This window comes from Platalea leucorodia, assembly GCF_965183815.1.
Source record: "Platalea leucorodia genome assembly, chromosome: 16".
Classification (NCBI taxonomy): domain Eukaryota; kingdom Metazoa; phylum Chordata; class Aves; order Pelecaniformes; family Threskiornithidae; genus Platalea; species Platalea leucorodia.
Window position 1 is genome coordinate 12,614,082 of NC_138838.1, and position 17,698 is coordinate 12,631,779.

The 17,698-nt window shown below is 41.0% G+C and overlaps 1 protein-coding gene across 4 annotated transcripts in view; it reads left to right on the plus strand.

Annotated features, from left to right (window-relative positions):
• Nucleotides 1-17,698, plus strand: part of TPST1 (tyrosylprotein sulfotransferase 1) — a 32,206-nt gene that overhangs the window by 10,278 nt on the left and 4,230 nt on the right. For all 4 annotated transcript variants that reach the window (XR_014229884.1, XR_014229885.1, XM_082327923.1 and 1 more), the window contains exons 3-4: nucleotides 6,981-7,179; nucleotides 17,165-17,215. Coding sequence is in view for 2 of the 4 variants with exons in the window: in XM_082327923.1 (XP_082184049.1) it covers nucleotides 6,981-7,179; nucleotides 17,165-17,215 (250 nt within the window). In the remaining 2 variants the exon portion in view is untranslated. The remainder of the gene's footprint in view (nucleotides 1-6,980; nucleotides 7,180-17,164; nucleotides 17,216-17,698) is intronic.

Genomic DNA, 17,698 nt, shown 5'->3' on the forward strand with positions numbered 1-17,698 from the left:
GCTGATTTATAATGCACATTGTCTGGAAAGTAAGAATGATTATTAACTAACAATTTGCAATTTCAGATTGCTCCTGCTGAACAACTGTCCCGCTAACATATGTGTATGGAGCATATGAACGAACTTTTAATTAATGGTCAGTCTAACTTGAATTTGGATGTCTAGTGTCAGCCTTTCTTCCAATATAGCTTTGCTTTTCCCTGCGCCCCAAAATAAAGCTGGACTGTTTTATCTAGACTGGTGTTATTCATCCTAGCAGGATCACCCGTTTGATTTCAGGAACTGAAGTGTTGTTGTCAATGCAAGAATGGCCTTCGAGTTGTATTTGCCAAGAACATACTCTTCCAGGAAACTTGAGAAACTGTTCCAACAAAATAGAAAGCAGAATTGGCGTGCTCTTCTGTTGGCATGTGCTCCTAAAAGGACAAGCATTTTGAATAAAATTAACCTTGTTGTAAGCGAATCTCTCGGTATTCTATCATGCCATCTGTGCGCCTGACTTAGCTACTTTCAGAAACTAAAATCCAGTGCTGCTTAGAAAACCTAGATAGGTATTGTGAAAGGGGGGAAAAAAAGGCCAATTAATTCTCCAGTTAAGCTACTCTTTTTGGTTTCTTGGCCACTATTTCCAGTGGAGCTTCTGAGATATGGAAGCTGACTAGTCTTTATGGGGGGAAAGGTGTGAACATTTGAAGCTCTCCTCTTCCTTTTTTTTTTCTGACAGATAGGTCTATCAGATTGTCTTGTTTAAGGTTCTTAAATATCGATTACAAAGCCCTATTCCAGCAGCAAGGCATGCCCAGTGAAATTCCTTGGCTTCTGTTTTTTGAATATTCATCACTGGCCAGGTGCTTCTGAGTAACAGAGGCACCTTGCACAGCAAGCAATGCAGGCTGGGTAGAGACATGTCAAACTGTCAAATACAGAGTGATTTCATTTTTTGTAAAACCACAGTTTTGAGAAATAACAATTGGGAGACTTTGTTTGTTTCATGCCTAGGGAAGCGACTGCGTGGATTTTCTCATATATTGTAGGGGAATATGATTTAAAGCAAATCATAGATTTATTAGTGGCTACAAAGGGAACTTAAAACTCAGATAATGGTTATAAATTTACAGTCTGGAGGTTTCGCCTCACCATTCCCGCTGAAGAAACACAGCCACCACCACTGTGTTCACAGAGCTATCAAGAAGACATCTCAGCCTTTTTTTTTTTTGTGGTATTGTTCGTTAGCAGAGTGAAGCCGCCTGATGCTGTTAACCTGAAGCAGGGTACTGTTGTACGTCTCTGCAAGCTGTATCTGTATGTGAACTTCTCTTCCGTTATCTGTATCATGTTACTGCCTCACAGTGGCGGCTGAGGGGGGAGTAAACTCGCTTTTACTGATATAAATAGGTGGTTGCCACGTTTTGTTAAGTGTCCTCTAAAAATAACCACGCATAATGCCATTTCTAGTGAAATATTACTACCTTACAGCTTCCAGATTAGCATTTTTAAATATTAATGGGCCCGTGTACTATGAAACTCAGTAGCCTTACTGAATTCATACAGTTTCAAGTAATATTTCTTGCTAAATCTGGTGGAATGGGATGTGAGGAGCTGAGAATACTTGTTCATGTCTCTCAAAACTAAGAAAAAGGATTGTTGAAGGTAAGATGTGGCTTCATGATTTTTTTAAATCAAACTTTCAAATTTCAGACAAATGAGTATGGAAGTATTCTTGTGACCTTCAATTCAATCTGGTCATGGAATTCTTCATGCTTTTATTATCTCTCATGAGATGATAGGTGAAAGTAATTTATTATTTCAGAAGGCTTTGGCAATAATGGAAGAAGCATGGTTTATTAGTGTTTGTCTGTGGTGTTTATCTAATCAAATACCCTTGAAATATATGGCGAGATTTGTTTTTCAGTTGCAAGAGACCTTTATAATTTGATAATGATTTCAGTGACTCAGTCTTTCAAGGGCTGCAGAAAAAACCAGTGAACATGACATTCTCTAACTTGGATGTCTGTTTTGTGTATTTATATGATACTAATTGAAATTGTGCAGGGGGAGCTTGAGATTCCCAATTTTATTTCGTTGTACCAGTTAAAACCTCCTGCTTTTGGCATTCCTGGCTCCTCGGTGCCCTCTCGTGTGCAGCAGTGCTGTGGACGGGGACTGCTGCCTGCCTGGGGGGTCCTTGCCCAGAGCAGGGGCTAACTGCCCAGAAAAATTACTCTTTGAAAAGATGCTTGCTAGGTGGCTTACTGAGAATTTTAGTCTGCCACAGACAGCTTATCAAATTTTGACAGCTGAACAAAATATACCTTGCATTAGACTTAGTTTTCCTTCTATCAAGTTGCATTTGGCTTGTTCTCAGCTGCAGCAAAATCCTTTATGGCCTCGGGTGTGTGTGGCGGTTAAGTTCTGGGTCAGGTTCTAACCAATGTCGCTCTTATGACTTACAATTCCTCTTCAGGCTTACAGGAGAGTGCTTTTTACTCCACAGAGCGAATACTGTCGTCTTTCAGCAGAAACAACAGAGTCTGGAGCAGTGGAGCTCCATGTTCTGATGAGCAGCTTTCTCCCACTTGACTATCGAAAGGGATGGTGCTGAAGATCACTTCAGAGATAATCTAAGGAAACTTAAAACACTACTGTCTATTACAGCTTTGTCTTCTCACAGAGCTTTAATTTACCACATGCCTGGTACCAAGTGCTTCAGGCTGTTTCATAATAGTATATTAAAATCAGAACACTCAAATTATATTACAGTTTTTACTGGCAGGAGCAGGATATCGCAAGTACCAAATCATCTGTATTGAAATGTGATGTTCATTTAAAAGACACTGCCACATAGGCCTAGCCTCTGTAGCATAGTAGGGAGGGTATGAAGATCTAGATAAAAGTAGTTCCTTAGTTGTCTGCAAAGTATTAGGTAGGGTGGAAGACCTCTGAAGTCAAAGAATGTGCAATATTTATAATCTGCAGAGGCCGTGATACTGTGTAAAGCCTTAAGAAAATGAGCAGAGAAACCTGCTTCAATCGTCTTCCACTCGCCTTCAAGACTTTCAGACAGACTCAGCCTCCACTTCGGAGGCAGGGCGCCTGCTCGAGTCGGGTCCAGCATAAGATGCCTGGAGGTGTTTGAACTGTCGAATGGGTTTTGAAAAGAAATCTGACACGAGTTTATTGTCTTGGAGTACTTAAAAATACTTCGAGAAAGAGATAGCAGTATTGCTAAAAGATTGTTATAATGATGTTATTACCTGGTAGCAGAAAGCGAATGTTTAAGAATATATTTTTAACTCATCTGAAATCAAGATTAACTCTGTCAAATGAAATCTGTATCAGATGAACGAGGCTCTAGGTCAGTGTAAGGTGTTTTGTTTTCAATTGTATATAGAGTTAAATTCTGTGTGCAGGCTGTTTCTCTTCCAGAGGTGAGCTAGCCACCCAGCGGCTTACGGAGTTCTTCAGGCAGCGAGCTGACTCCATTTTTCTCTTATTCCAGACTCAGTCTTATGCAATAGTCTGGTAATAGCAATATTAGATACTAGACAGTCTGTATTTAAGATTCTGACTTTGTTCCCCTGGCTGCTTGATTTGAGGAAACCGTTGGCTGCCTTATTCTCTTCTGCGTTTGCTTAGTAATCCCTGCTTTTTCTGTTGCTCACGCAGCCCTAGCCTCACTGGTGTTCTATTTTAATTAGTATTTTCACCTCTAATTTTGTTTTTTATCCAGCTGCGAGGAGAAACACTGCAAGGGTTTTAAGGATGTGCACCACAGCATTTGTAGTAGTGCGAAACCTGTGGTTTGAAGTAAGTGCCAACGTGGCTGTTCAAGGAATGTATTATGGCTGGACTACATGCTATAACTAGTATTGTTAATACAGCTCTGGCATCTGCCTCCTAACTGAAAACAGCTGTGGTGACCACTGATGCAAAGAAATGTCACCCCTCTTATAGCAATTTTTATTAGGCTTATTATGAAAATAGCTGTCTAGGCAAAATTACTTCAGAATATACTATTTTTAATACATACCTTTCATTTGATTCTAGTACAGATGTAGAAGGATTTGGGGTTAGTCCTGTGTTCCGTGCTACCAGCTGCTTTCAGAGCTGGAACTGTTGCTGCGGTGTTGCAGCGGAGCCTGGAAGCACTGACCAGGCAGCGTTTGCCATGTGCACACATCATCAAATTTGCCAGGACTTGGTATGTTCCCTTGTTTGCTTTGTTTGGATTTCAGGGGGTGTTTTTCCTCCCATCTCCTCTCTGCCTTCCCCTGTACTCCTCGGATCTTCTTTGGTCTGAAGAATCTTTCCCACGAATTGTGTTTTACTTTTCTTCCCACCTTAACTCAAAGGACAGAAAGGGATTTACACAGAAGACCAAATGTGGTATAGTATATTTTTGAATCGGTGCCTAGGAGCAGCTAAATGCTTGTCTCTTGCCAACTGTAAATCACCAGGAAATGTTTCATGCTGAGCTTATTGTTACCAAAGACTGAAGTGACAGTGGGGCAAAACATACACATTTTAAATATGCCTTTGCTTCAGGACGAGGTATTCGTATGTGTACTGATTTAGGTCCTAACTGACGTATAGCACCCATTGTTTTGGGGTTCCAGTAAACTCTTAGCCAAGCCCATTACTTGGTTCTCACAGTGTCACCCTTATTTTAAACGATCAAATCAATCTACAGTTCTGGTGAAGGGATTTTGGGCTTGGCTGGCTCTGAGAGGGAGAGGACCGTGAATCTTGCACTTCTCAAACACCTAGTGGTAAATTGTTCTTGAGGGTCCCAGCCACCGTGGTTCTACGGACTCCTGACTGTTGTGGTGCTTTGTCCTCTGCCTTGCCACTTCCAACTTCGGAAACTCAACTCTTAACAGCTATTTTCTTGCTAATTTGATGTGAAGTCAGGTGCTCATCTTTTAATTAAAAGGATCAAAAAGGCAATGCCCAGACTTTTTAGTTTGCTGTACAGACTTGTGATCTCAGGCCAGGAGCGCTCAGGAAGGCCAAAATTCGGTCACACCTCTCTGGCCCCAAAATCCCATTCTGAGTTCCTGCCTTTGGTGTGAGCTACTGAAAATGGTTGAAGAGAGCAAGGCTGAAAATCCTGGGGGCTGTCTTACAGATTTTTGTTTGTCAGGTGCTTACTCATCAGCTTCCATTAGACACCTTCTGCAGCAATCTGGGAAGGCCCTGCTTGCCAAGACCGTTTCCCATGGGTGACCATTTCCCTGTCTGGTTTGTTCTTTGTTGATTGTGTTTAAAGTACCTAACTTACTGACCTTCCAGTACTGTATGACTAACTTCCTTCCTCTGTCCTGGAAGAAGTTTAGCTATGATGACAAGTAAAAAAGAGTAACAAGGTAAAGACTGGCGTTAAGATCAAATTGAGTTAATGACTGGCAGACACGCACGCATAGTTCGTAATTTAAGGCTTTCATTGCACAGTACAGCGTGCATCTAAATGGGATGCCTCTTGCTATTGATTTAATGTTTGCTGTGCAACAATTCCCAGCCTCTTCTTGGACTCAGGAGGTTCATTAGATAATTGTAATCAAACTTGTTCCTCTTGTAAGGTGACTGATGTCAGTCTTGGGGGCAATTTGACTTAAGTTCAGGCTTCTGGACTCGGAAACTATCAGGAGTATTTCAGGAAACTTCCATTTATTTTTCTCAGAAGATGTTTTCTCATATTCTGCCTGCTGTATAACTGAAGAATTAGCTGCTTGAGAACTAATTTGAATCTCGGTGTCCTCATTCTTTATCTTGTGTAGATGAGGTACTGGTGCTATACTTTGTACTGTTACTTTCCAGTATAACAATTTTGTTTTCTGAGTGGTAGAGCTTTTTGAGATCAAAATTCTTTTTGATGTAAATGAGGCCCAGGAAGGATGGCAGCCGCAAGTGGATGACAGCCGTATGCTTGGCATCGGGGCTGAGGCAGGTACGCCCAGCCGGCAGGAGCTACTGACGGAGTGGCGTGCCGTATGGTATTACTTGCAATGCAGATGCAGATATTCCTTTAGGCAGCTCGTATATACAGACCTGATTTTTAATTTGCCTTAAAAGAAATATAAACCTTGACATCCAAAATGCGTGTGCGCTCTTTCTGAGTTCAGAAAAAAGTTTTAAATTACTTGGAGTAAAAATGCAGAGTTTTAAATTACTCAGCCTGTTCCGAGTCCTGCTGGCCTGTTTCAGAAATAAACACAGTACAGAAGTTGTACGTCTTCTAATCTAAAAGAAGCAAGGAATGTGGGAAAACAAAGTGATGCCAGATTTCTTCCCTTAAAAAAAAAAAAAGACAAAAACACACAACAAAACCAGGGTGCAAGAATGAAAATGATGTTAGGACTGTTGATTAAATGAGCAAAAAATCAACTACTGAATACAGTACGTACGACACTGCTACAATTATGCGCTTGTCTTTAAGAACTGTGTAATGACCAAACAATCAGTAAAATGAATGGTTATGAAAAATATTATTGCAATCTATAGCTTTGTCATTTCTGTAGGTTTCTCTTTTATAAAAAAAAAAAATTAGTCGGGGGGGGATAAATGGCACATGGATTTTAATTTAGAATACAACTTTCAAGAGCATTTAAGAGAATGAAATGGCAAATGTGGGAATATGCCAGTGGGAAAACAGCTTTATATTGTAGGTGTGTGCGTGCTTTTCACTTAACAGCTCTTTGGCTCTCATTGCTGTCGTTATGTAAAGAACTTGCATCAGTACATTCTGTGTGAAAGCCTAAACCAGAACGCATGTGTGAATGTTGTGCTAGTTATTCTCATTTTAGCCTTACGTAGTAAAACTTCACTTCTCATCAGCTCTGTAGAAACATGAAATTTTGAGAGGGAAAGAAGAGGAAGGGGGTAAAAAAATCCCAAACAAACCAAGCTAAAGGTCTTAATGCTAGTGAGGAAGCAAGGATTGGTTGGAATGCAAAATATAACCTTTCTTTCTCCCCCTGCAGGGTTGAAAGATCTACTGACCAAGTAATCAAACCAGTCAATGTGGAAGCACTGTCAAAGTGGGTTGGGAAGATACCTGCTGATGTTCTGCAAGATATGCCCGTGATTGCACCCATGCTAGCAAAACTGGGCTATGATCCGTATGCTAATCCACCAAATTACGGAAAGCCAGATCAAAAAGTTGTGGAAAACACAAGGAGGGTAAGACGGTTTTGTGTGTTTAATTATTGACCAAATGGATGTGACCTGTAGAGCAGAAGTGTCTTGTTTTGTTTGGTTTTTTAAGTCTGTTCCTAATACCTTTTGATACTTAGCAATATGTTTTCCTTGCCGTGGGGGGAAGAAGGAAGAATTCTGTGGGACCTTGAACACTGAAAGTCTGGCTCCTGCTGTTTGTCTTCACTTTGGTTCATCTTCCTTTACCCCAACCCCAGGCTTGAGCTGTGTTCTTTGGTGTATGTAGCTGAACCTCTCGAACTGTCCAGATAGTTGGGGAACTACTTAGGCATGGAAAAAAGCTGGCTTTCTCGCCTGGGCATCAGACTTGATTGATGAGCTCAGCCTTTTATACATGAGGGTTGGCAGAAGCTCTGTCACAAAATTACACCCCAAATCCTTGGTAGAATTTGAAAAGTGACCCATGGAAAATGGCCCCAAATGATCAAAATGTCAGATTTTTCCAGTTCTTTGTCCTTTGTAGAACAAACAAAAGATGGAGGAAGGTCTGGTGCTGATTAACCTAAACTTAAGGATTTTAGTCTGAATTTAATGTTGTTGGAATTTGAGTAGTTAGGCTATACAGCTGTTTATCCCTGGAGGTATCCATTGAAAAGCTAATTACCATTGTTTGAAATAAGAATAATTAACTCTATACTTCTGTTCTTTTGAGAACGTATACTTTATTAAAAGAAGGTGACTTTTGCTGCTGCAGCAAAGTAATCATTGGAAAAATTGAATTAAACGATTTAAAAGGACTGTCTTCCACTAGCCTTCCAATGTTAAAAAAACTGGTTGGTATGCTGGTGGGCTAGACACTAATGGAAAAAAAAAAAATCGCTTTTTGTGAAGTCTGTAAATGTTTTGCATTATTTCTTTTTAGGAGCCCTCCCTGGGAAACTTTCATTGAACAGCTGATCAATGTATTAACGGATGGCAGGTTGACTGTTTTCATAGTTGTTAGCTCAGCATGGGAAAGGTAACCCACCTCTTCTGGTGGGGGTAGTGGTTTGCATCTTACAGGTTTCCTGGTACTTTACTGTTTTAAAAGGCTCACAAACAAACTCTTCTGCACTCAGCGGGAACCCTTTAAAAAAAAAAGTGTTCAGTACTACTTCATGGAGCCCTGAAAACAAAATCCTCATGCACCTACTTGAACGTATTCTAAACAGTGACTCAGATTCAAATTTGGATTGTAGTGCAGTAATTGAAGGTTGGTTATCTCTTACTGATACAACTTCAATAAGTTTTTACAGCATGGTGACCTTTCTGAGGCCTCTACCTGTGCACGGCAAGCTCAGTCCAAGTTGTAAAAACTGTGTGGATTTCAGTTGCTTACTTTTGGGTGGCTTCTTGAAATCTATTTCAGTTCAAAACACAAGAGAGAAATTCAGGTAATAAACAAAGCCACAAGCATACCTTTAAAAAAATCAAAGCCTAATTTAAAAGGCTGAAGTGCATTGAGACTTTTTCACAAGTTTACTTTGAAGCATAATTAGTTTGTTTACTAATGTTAAAAACAGCTGTGAAAAACTGGAGGTTACTGTTGTTATAGCTGATCCAAATACTGCAAGTGTATGGAACACTTGTTAATATTTTGACTGCTGTGTTTTAATTTAATAGTTTTACTTACAGCCCAAGATAGCATTTTAACTTTGTTATTTATTGCAGTACCCAGTATATATTTTCCTAGTCACTTGTTCTTTAACAAAATTACTTTTGCATATATGGTTTGTATAGATAAAATGAGGGAGATGTCCTGAATTAAGACTAAAATCCAAAAAAGCAAAAGGATTAAAGACTGCTGATCTTCAAAACTCACAAGATTCCTTTTGAAAACAGAGAAAGGAATGAGGCTTTCAAAATGTTGTGTACCCCAAGGAGCCATTTAAAACGACGGCTCAAGTCGGTGTTCGAGTTTGCATTAGGACGGCTTGAATTCCTCCCCAGTCGCTCTGCTTTGTGTCCTCCCAGCTGGCTCCCCGCAAATCCCTGCTCAGACCACCGGGTCCCCTGGCTTCCTCGGTGACGATGGAAGCACTGATGGCCTGCCTTCCTAGGGTCTCAAGATTTAAGGCTTCCCAACTCCCAGACCAGTTTGCTGCTTAGGTTGCCTGGCTCTCAGGGCAGGAGGCTCGCTGCCCTCTCGGGGGTGCCAGGCCCCCTGGCCACCGCGCCTCTTGCCTGGTGAATTGCCAAAACGCTGGCTGCCGAGCTTGGCCTTGAACCAAGTGAGCTTTGAAAGAACCGATGTTCTGGTTGGTGATCCGCGGGAGCTGACTCACTTCTGAAAAATGCTTTGTTTTGTTTTCCCCACAGCTTTATTTTGGTTTTATTTGGGGAGGGGGACAGATATTTCAAAACACTTCAAGGTGTTTGGGAAAAGTCGGGAGGGGCAGGGAGGAGGGAGTGGGAGCTGTGATGTTAGTTTTGCCTGTCAGGGATAGCATACGCTGCCCTGTGGGTTTCCCCTTCTCTTTCATGAACCTATGCTAATTTATTTCTTGCTGCTACAGCTTGGAGAAGAGGACAGTTATTAAAAAAAAAAATAAATCTTGATCTAGATTTTTCCAGCCTTTAGGAACTGGCACTTGACAAGTTAAGTGTGTTATTGCATACTCTTAGCTGGTGAATTTGCAAATTACTGTAGCACTGATTTTGTTCTTTTAAATTTTAAAATTTCTTCACCTAGGATAGTCTTTCAGAGTTTTGTACTGGGTATACTGTTGGAGATGAAGCTGTCCAAATAAAATCTTCCCAAAGTTACTCTTCAGTACCTAATAAGAATCTACATAAATCCTGCATGTAACCGTTTATCGCATGCTTTGTGTTTGGAAGCTGTTCTATTATGTTTGTATTTGTGGTCTCCGAGAACTTCAAACTGAGCACAGAATTTCAATTTTATTCACTGAAAACAGATGAAGTTTAGATGTCTAAAGCTGACCTGTATTGTGTTAGTATATAACCCCTCAGTGACTGATTTGAAATAATGTTGAATTATCTGACGCTGGCTACTCCAGTAGCATCGGAGTTTCTGGGTCCGTTTTAAAATCGTGGGAGCTACTGCTTCAGCTGAAGGGAGCTGCCCCTGTCTGGCAAACAGAAAGCAACAGTAAGGGGAAAGGACTGAATCTATTTTTTTTGTGTGTGGTTTTGAGGGGGAGAGTTTTTCAGTTTTGGGGGTTATGTAAGGCTGGCGTAAACTGAGTGGGGAAGTTGCAACAACAGGGTGGAAACCCAGCACCGCGGGAATTACTGGCAGGGGAGGCTCTGGCTCCACCTAAAGATGGAACAACACTGTGTCATCTATCTCATTGCTGTCAGATATGTTAAAAAACAAACAAATCGGTTCTTGTTGTTGTGAAGAGCTCTTGTTTTGTATGAGTAAAAGCATTTTTGTACGGTACACACAATCATAAAGCCAAGTGGAATGAAAATAGGAAAATTGGTCAGGATGCAAAACATACTTGTAGCTAGAAAGCCTCTTTTGAATGCAGACAGTTCAGTATTTTATGACTGAAGTCTGTGTATTGTAGAAGAGAATTTTTAAAAATTCCAAACTTTAAACTGCACAATGTCTTTGTTCTAAAATGTGCTTAAATGCTGCTTGTAGAACGGCATTTATACGACACTGCACTAACTGCACTGAGCAAAATCTCTCACTTCTTGGAAGAGACTACACGTTAGACTTATACTCAACAGTGCAAATACCCTTCAGCTGCTGCTGTTAGTCCCAAAGGTAAGAACCGCCGGTGTCGGGGTACCTGAAACAAGGGCTAGTACTGGAGAAAAACGGACAGGAATGGCTAGTGTGGTGCAAAATCTTGGCTTCCTCCAAGCTTTCGAAGCAGTTAAGTCCTGTTCTTGTTTTTCTTTTCTCCTTTCTGTCCCCCTGCCGGTGACTTGCATATGTACAGGTTAAATATTTCTTTTTCTTCAGTCTGGAAACAAAATGATGATTCTCACCAGCTTAACAGTGTGCAATGCTTGAATTACAATTTCCAAGTGTTTGAAGGTAATGCAAGGAAAAAATGCTCTGCTGAATTCAGATTTTTCACTTTAACGTTACCTGCCTAGGACACCAAGATGTTCCGTGCTCCTGTAATACAGCACAAAAATAATAAGATGCAACCAGCGTTTGTACTTTGTTTGTCATCTTAGTTCTGGTTTTGTTTTATGAAGTAGCAGAGTGTGAAGCTAACTTAATCTCTTCTTGTGCTGGTCTCCGAGTGCTCTGTGGCATTACGAAATAAGACCTCTCTGACAGTGTCTGCACTCGTGAAGTACAAATCTAACAAGTATAACGGATTTTTCTGATGCTTTCAATAACAAAGCCATTAACTTTTTGTGTATCTGTTTTGTTAGGCCTAACAGTATTACCTTTTATGACACTTTCCCTTGCCTCGGTTAAGGAGGGCAGAGCAGAGGGACCAAGGTCTGAATAGCGGCGTGCAGATCTCTGCATGGGACCTGCTCAAGAGGCAACCCGCAGTTATTCAGTGACTGCGGAGTTGTGCTGTCTTGTGGCTTTCTTGCAAACCTGTTGCTGGTCTGTTCATTTTACTATGATTGCAAGTGTCCCTTCCTTATAGATACGTAACTGACTGCCCCCCCCCTCCCCCCCCCGAGTTGGAACAAATTCTACATCCTGAACATAAAGGAAAATAACATCCTGTAACTAAACAGAGTTTTCATCTGCAAATGATGCAGAAAATGCAAATAACTAAGCTGTCTGAACTGGTAGCCCAGTCCCTGTATGATGAATTACAGAAGCAGAATGGCTCCACGTTAGAAGAATGTCTGATATGTCCGTATCAATATTGGGGGTTTGTGTAAAAGTGTGTGTCAGCAGTTTAACAGAATATACCGAAAGCGGAGAACAGCTCGTCACTGCCAGACTGACTTGTGCCCAGCAGAAACTGGCTTATTGTTGTTATGATTGGCTAAGTGGTTTCCTTTCACATCTGTAACATATTACATCAGATTTTCTTTGGCACATACTTCCCACTAAATGAATTTGTATGCTTGGAATACATATTCCAGTCACTACTTCTAACTTCTTCATGAAGTTGTGTTCCTTGCCCTGGAGAGACGGAAGTGTACAGAATTCTATAGAAAAGCTGTGGTTTTCATCATGACTGTTTAAATACGTGCGGATTCTTCTAATCCCATCTGAAAGCTGTTCTCTATCTCTGTTTCGTGTTCTGTTGATGGTACTTTCTGCAGTAACGTCTAAAGGAAAAAACAGAGTTCTATTAACCCCTGGTTTGTGCCTGTTTAAAATTGTGAGGAAATGTCTCCCGCTGTTGAGTCAAGACCTCCAAGACAATCACGATTTCAAGACTTTGTATTTGAGGTTTTAAAGACAGAAACAATCTATGATAAAGGGTGCGAAGTACATTTATGCTAATGCATGAGAATAATTACTTACGTTGTCAAAGATGTGTACTTGCGGAGGTATGCTGCAATGACAGGCTGCTCAAGGCCGTGCATCTCTCTTTATGCTGGTTAAGCATAAAGGCATTTGTCTTTGTGGGCATTTTCTCTGATATTTAAAACAAAAATGGGGGTTTCTATTTCATCTGACTTGTGACCACCAACAGCACAGACTTTCTCAGTGTCCTTTGCATTTGTTTACTACTCTCTTTAGTGGGTGTTTCTTCCAGCATGTGGATTCCCAACTGCATTGTTTTTCTCCAGAGGTGCTGATATTTTTTTTTTTAACCCAACTATGCATATATATGATTAGTAAGGTGTACAGAGTTATTAACAAACAAAATACAAAATTAGCTATGCTTGCAAGCTGCCTCTTGGCAGACATTCATAGGCCTGTCTAAAATCTTGCTCTTGTTGCTCCTACTGGGTAAATATTGACATCTCGGATGTCCCCTGTCTTGGCAGTTCCAGCAAAGAGGTGAAGAATTGTGGAAGCTGCCTGAAAAGTTAAGGGAAGTCTGAAAGAGCAAGATGAGGGTGCCTCCAGGTACTGTGCAGGAAAGGGTTGTCTCTAAAAGGGGCTCTGGTCTGGTTTTGCCAGTGCCCCCCGCCTTTTTTTTTTTTTTTTTGACAATTAAACATCGATAGCTTTGCACTCTGCAACTTTGATGTTTTGGAAATCCAGCAAGCCCAAGTACGCTTACTTGCAGGCTAACTTTTAGACAAAAAGACCCGTTATCTCTGTGTGCTGGAACTGACCAAATATAACGTGACTGTTTCTAAACCAGGCTTGAAAGTGGGTGAAAAGGAGCGCTTTAATCTTCTCCAAAGATGAATTATAGGTTACACTTCTGAGTTACACTTCTGTTCTTACGTTTTCCTTGTGTATTCATAAAGGTTTTCTCAGAGAACTGGATGTGAAATGTGTTTTCTGATCTCTTTTTGAGAATAATATGCATTTAGTTTGGTTATAAGAATTGCTTTGTTTTGTTTTTTTTAATAAAACAGCTTGAATACTGCCAGCACTGAACAAGCTGACACAGGCTCCAGATTCCCCCCCCCCCCCTTGGAAATCCATTTGGACTTGCAAAATAATTCCCTTAGAAATAGTAAACACCACTTCTGCTCAATTTTACTGAATTCTTGCTTAGACTGGAAATCATTCCAGTGTTATGCTTCTGCCTCTCTGCTGCCACTCTGAAGAATGTGTTTCAGACTTAGAAATTGGTCAGGAAAGAATTTTGAATCTGAAACCTCTTAATTCCTTTGGCTGCACATCGAGTCATTGTTTTTAGAATTTCTGGATTGCAGTTGATCCCTGGGTTTTGATTCAAAAGGGACCACTTACTGGTTTTGGAGCTACTTTAAACCAGTTTATATACAGTCTCAATCTTGACAAAACCAGCATTCTAGATTGTCAGTTCTGAACCCAAATGAGGCACACTTGTGTTTTAAACCTCATCTAGACACATCTTCTTGGGCCTGTCGTTGGTTAGATTTGCCTTTGTAAACTGTGGTGTGTAAATCGTGATAGGTAATGTGAACATAATATCAAATGCCCGGAAACACTTTCTTACCTTTCCAGGCTATGACATTAGAGTCGTCATTTTTCTTAATATTGCTGATGGGTGAATCCCCTTGACTATCCACTCTTGATGCTTATTAGGAGTAAATGCTGTTGCTACAAAGGGCATTACAATGGTAAGGTTTTTAGAGCAGACAAATGTATATGTAGATATAGGAGATAAAAATTAGACCAAGTCATAATTGCAGGAGAAGGAAAGAAGCAGGCCTCTGGAGAGACAAACATGGCTTTGGTCACTCTGGCTCTGAACCAGTCGCCATGTACCATCATCACCAGTATTAACTGGTTTTAAGAATTCCCAGAGAATGGCTGTAGTGGTTTGCCAGCACAGGTGGCGTGGTCTGCCTGTTTCTTCCAACATCAGCACTAGTCTAATGGAAGACTCTGGTTTTTCTTGTGAACCTTGCCTGGGTTGTTCGGTGGCATTTTTTGATGTGATAATATTGTTGATTTGTAACTTCCATTTCTGCTCTCTAGAATACAGCCTGCATTTTAGTGGCTTGGTTAAAAGCTGCAAATATGAAATACTCTCCTTCATTTATAAATATTTATAGTATATCTAGGCTCCAGTAAGCCACATGCTGAATTTTTGACCAGTGTGGCTTTCATCAAGGTTTCCATGGCAATGACAGTACCCCCGGCTGAATATAAACGAGCGCTGCGCCTATTATTTGGAATCAGCCTTTCTGCCTTATCTAAAACATGGAATATCGGAAGGAAGAGTTCTGCCGCGTGTATACAACAACTCCTACTCTCGTGTTGGGACTTAGCGAAGCCTTGTTGTGTGGGTATGTTTAGCCTGGTGATAGAGTAAGGAGAACTGCTGGCTCGCAAGCCCGCTCCAGGTGAGTCGGGGTTTTGTGCTGCCGGCCTCTTCTGGGCTGCGGCGTCCTGCAGAGAGGAACCGCGAGCTGCCTCGGCTGCAGCCCTGGGCCGCTGCAGCATCTCGGCAGCAGGAGTGCGTCTTTATCCTGGTCTTTATCTAGTCACAGGAAAGCGGAGAAAATAGAGATTGTTAATAAGCATCCCTTCACTGCCCGAATCTTCTTCCTTTGCCGCAGTTTGCAAACCAGGGAGCGCAACTCTGAGCGAGGCTTTAGAGTAGCCCCGTTTCCATTTTATGGCTTTATAGAATTTTTCTAACTAGGTTTGTGGCTTTTGATTTTTTTATACAATTACAGCTATGCAAGACTACAAAGAACTCCTGACATGAGGGCGTTTGGTCTTTTTCTTTCAGTAGATAGTAAAACTCTTCGAGTATGCTTATTTTGGGGGGGGGAATGAATACAGAATACTTCCCCCCCGCACCCCTCCGGGATATATTCCAGTTTAATCTTGGAAGCAAACAGCTTTTAAGAAGTATCCTCTAGAGAGAAGACAGTATGTTGCCCATTTATCTCCTAATTGGTCCGATAGTGCAAACACTTGATGGCATGGCTTTTGGAGTGTTTGAGGACGTTTATTGCTCGCTCTTTCTCCAAAGAGTGTTGTTTTAAAAGTAATATTATGCTGTAAAAGATCAGAAGCTGTGGTAATGACAAATTCTCATGAACTCAGGCTGGTAATGAGGCTACAATTGTAGAAATTCATAATCATAAGAGTTGCTGGCTGTAACTTTGTGAAACAAAGTGGAACTCTTCTGTACTCGTATGTGCAGCTATTAAATCTATATGCCTGTTAGTATAGGAAAGGATTGTCCCACTGGTTGTTTTCTTTTACGTTTCTGTAGATGAAAAGCAAATTAATGACTACATGGTATGAAAATAAAGGAAAAGTTCAGCCTTATCCAGCCCTGTGTTCTCCCTCCAGGAGCCGGGGGTTTCAGAAGTGCGGTTACAGCCTGCAGGGGAAGGAGTTACGGGTCTGGTCTCGCGCGGTGTTTGCTAGGTGACTCACGGCCTGACACGGCGTACGTGGGGGAAATTGCTAGTAATACATCCGTACCTGTTATAATGGTATCTGTGTGTCTTTAGGGATTAAAGCAAATATATTAACTTCCTTATAATCTGAAAATTACACCAGCTAGATAGGTAGAATGAAGGCACAGATACGTGTAAAATAGGGTAGAAGGAGATGCTGATGCTCCTGGAGCATTGACCGTTTTAACAGAATTGAGAGCTAAGTTACTGGCACTTCCAGCCTTCGATGGTAGTTGCGTTGTCTCCATAAGCTGTGTGAAAGCTAGCAGAGCTTTCCTTTGCCATCACAGTAAGGTGGGGTCGGTTGTTCAGGTGTGATTCTTCTGTTTGCATGAATGATATGTATTTTGTACGTGACAAACACCATGATGCATCAGAAAATGTTGTATTATGTGACACTTGTTGATTTTCTAAGCTGTAAAACATAAAAGTTTGAGAACTGAATGTTGGTCATTGCCTGGCTGGTATATCAGTTCTGACGCGGTCCCCGAGATCATGACAGGTAGCTCTTTCAGAAGACTTTAAATGGAGACTCTTTTAATTCTAAATTGTAATTAAGCCCAAAAGGAACTTCATTTATTGAAGATGCTAAAATGTGAAGCAACAGATTTGTTATATGAACTTTGAAACGAAGTATGTATTGTAGCAACTCACTCTTGGCGTGTTTAATCATCCTATTAAAATTCTTTTCCTAAAAGCATAGTGAATGGATTATGCAGGACTTATTACGTTTCAAGCTTGCTCAAATTATTATGAGTTACATAGTTCTACCATTTTAATGCAAACAAGGGCAGAGTGGTGAGTACAGAGCAAGCCCGGGACTGAGCGTACAGCCGTAGAACTGCTTCGGACGACCAGCCTCATGAATAAAACGTACGTGTACAAATCAGTTGTGCTCCGCTCAGGTAGAGCTGTTTTAGCATTACTGGATGCAATAACCCAAAGAATCCTCCCCCCCAACAAGCTCTTCAGCATTTCAAACAGCAGTGAATGCTAGCTTTGAGTAGTATATTCTTTTTTGTTTTTGCAGGTCTATAAAGGTGAATTTCAGCTTCCTGACTTTCTTAAAGAAGTGCCACAGGTACAGTATTGGATTAGTTTCCTTTTTGTGGGTGTAGCAGCAAGTCAGCATGCAACCAGTGTTTGTAAACCACGCCTTCGTAAATTTGATTGTGTCTTTGCTCATAAGAGAATATGTGACTAGAGATGATAAGAGAATAGCTTATCCATGAGACTGACTCTCCAGTGCTCTTGCACTCGGCAGTCCCAAGCCTCGCTTGAGTGCGTGCGTAACTCCAGCGTTAATAGTGCGTGCCTGCCAGCCGAGGCGACCGAATGTTGCTGTGGAGCTCGAGGGAAGTTTGACTCTTGTATAGACCAAACTGCAAAGTTTGTTACTTGTAGAGCAGCTTTCTCTTTTGTTGCCTTGCATAGAAGGGTTTAAAGCAAGTATGGTACAGAGAGCAGAGATAAGTAACGAGAGATTTTTAAAAAGAAATACTGCTGTATCGGGCGAAACAAACAGTTCGGCTATGTATAGTGATGGTGTATTGACTTAATAATG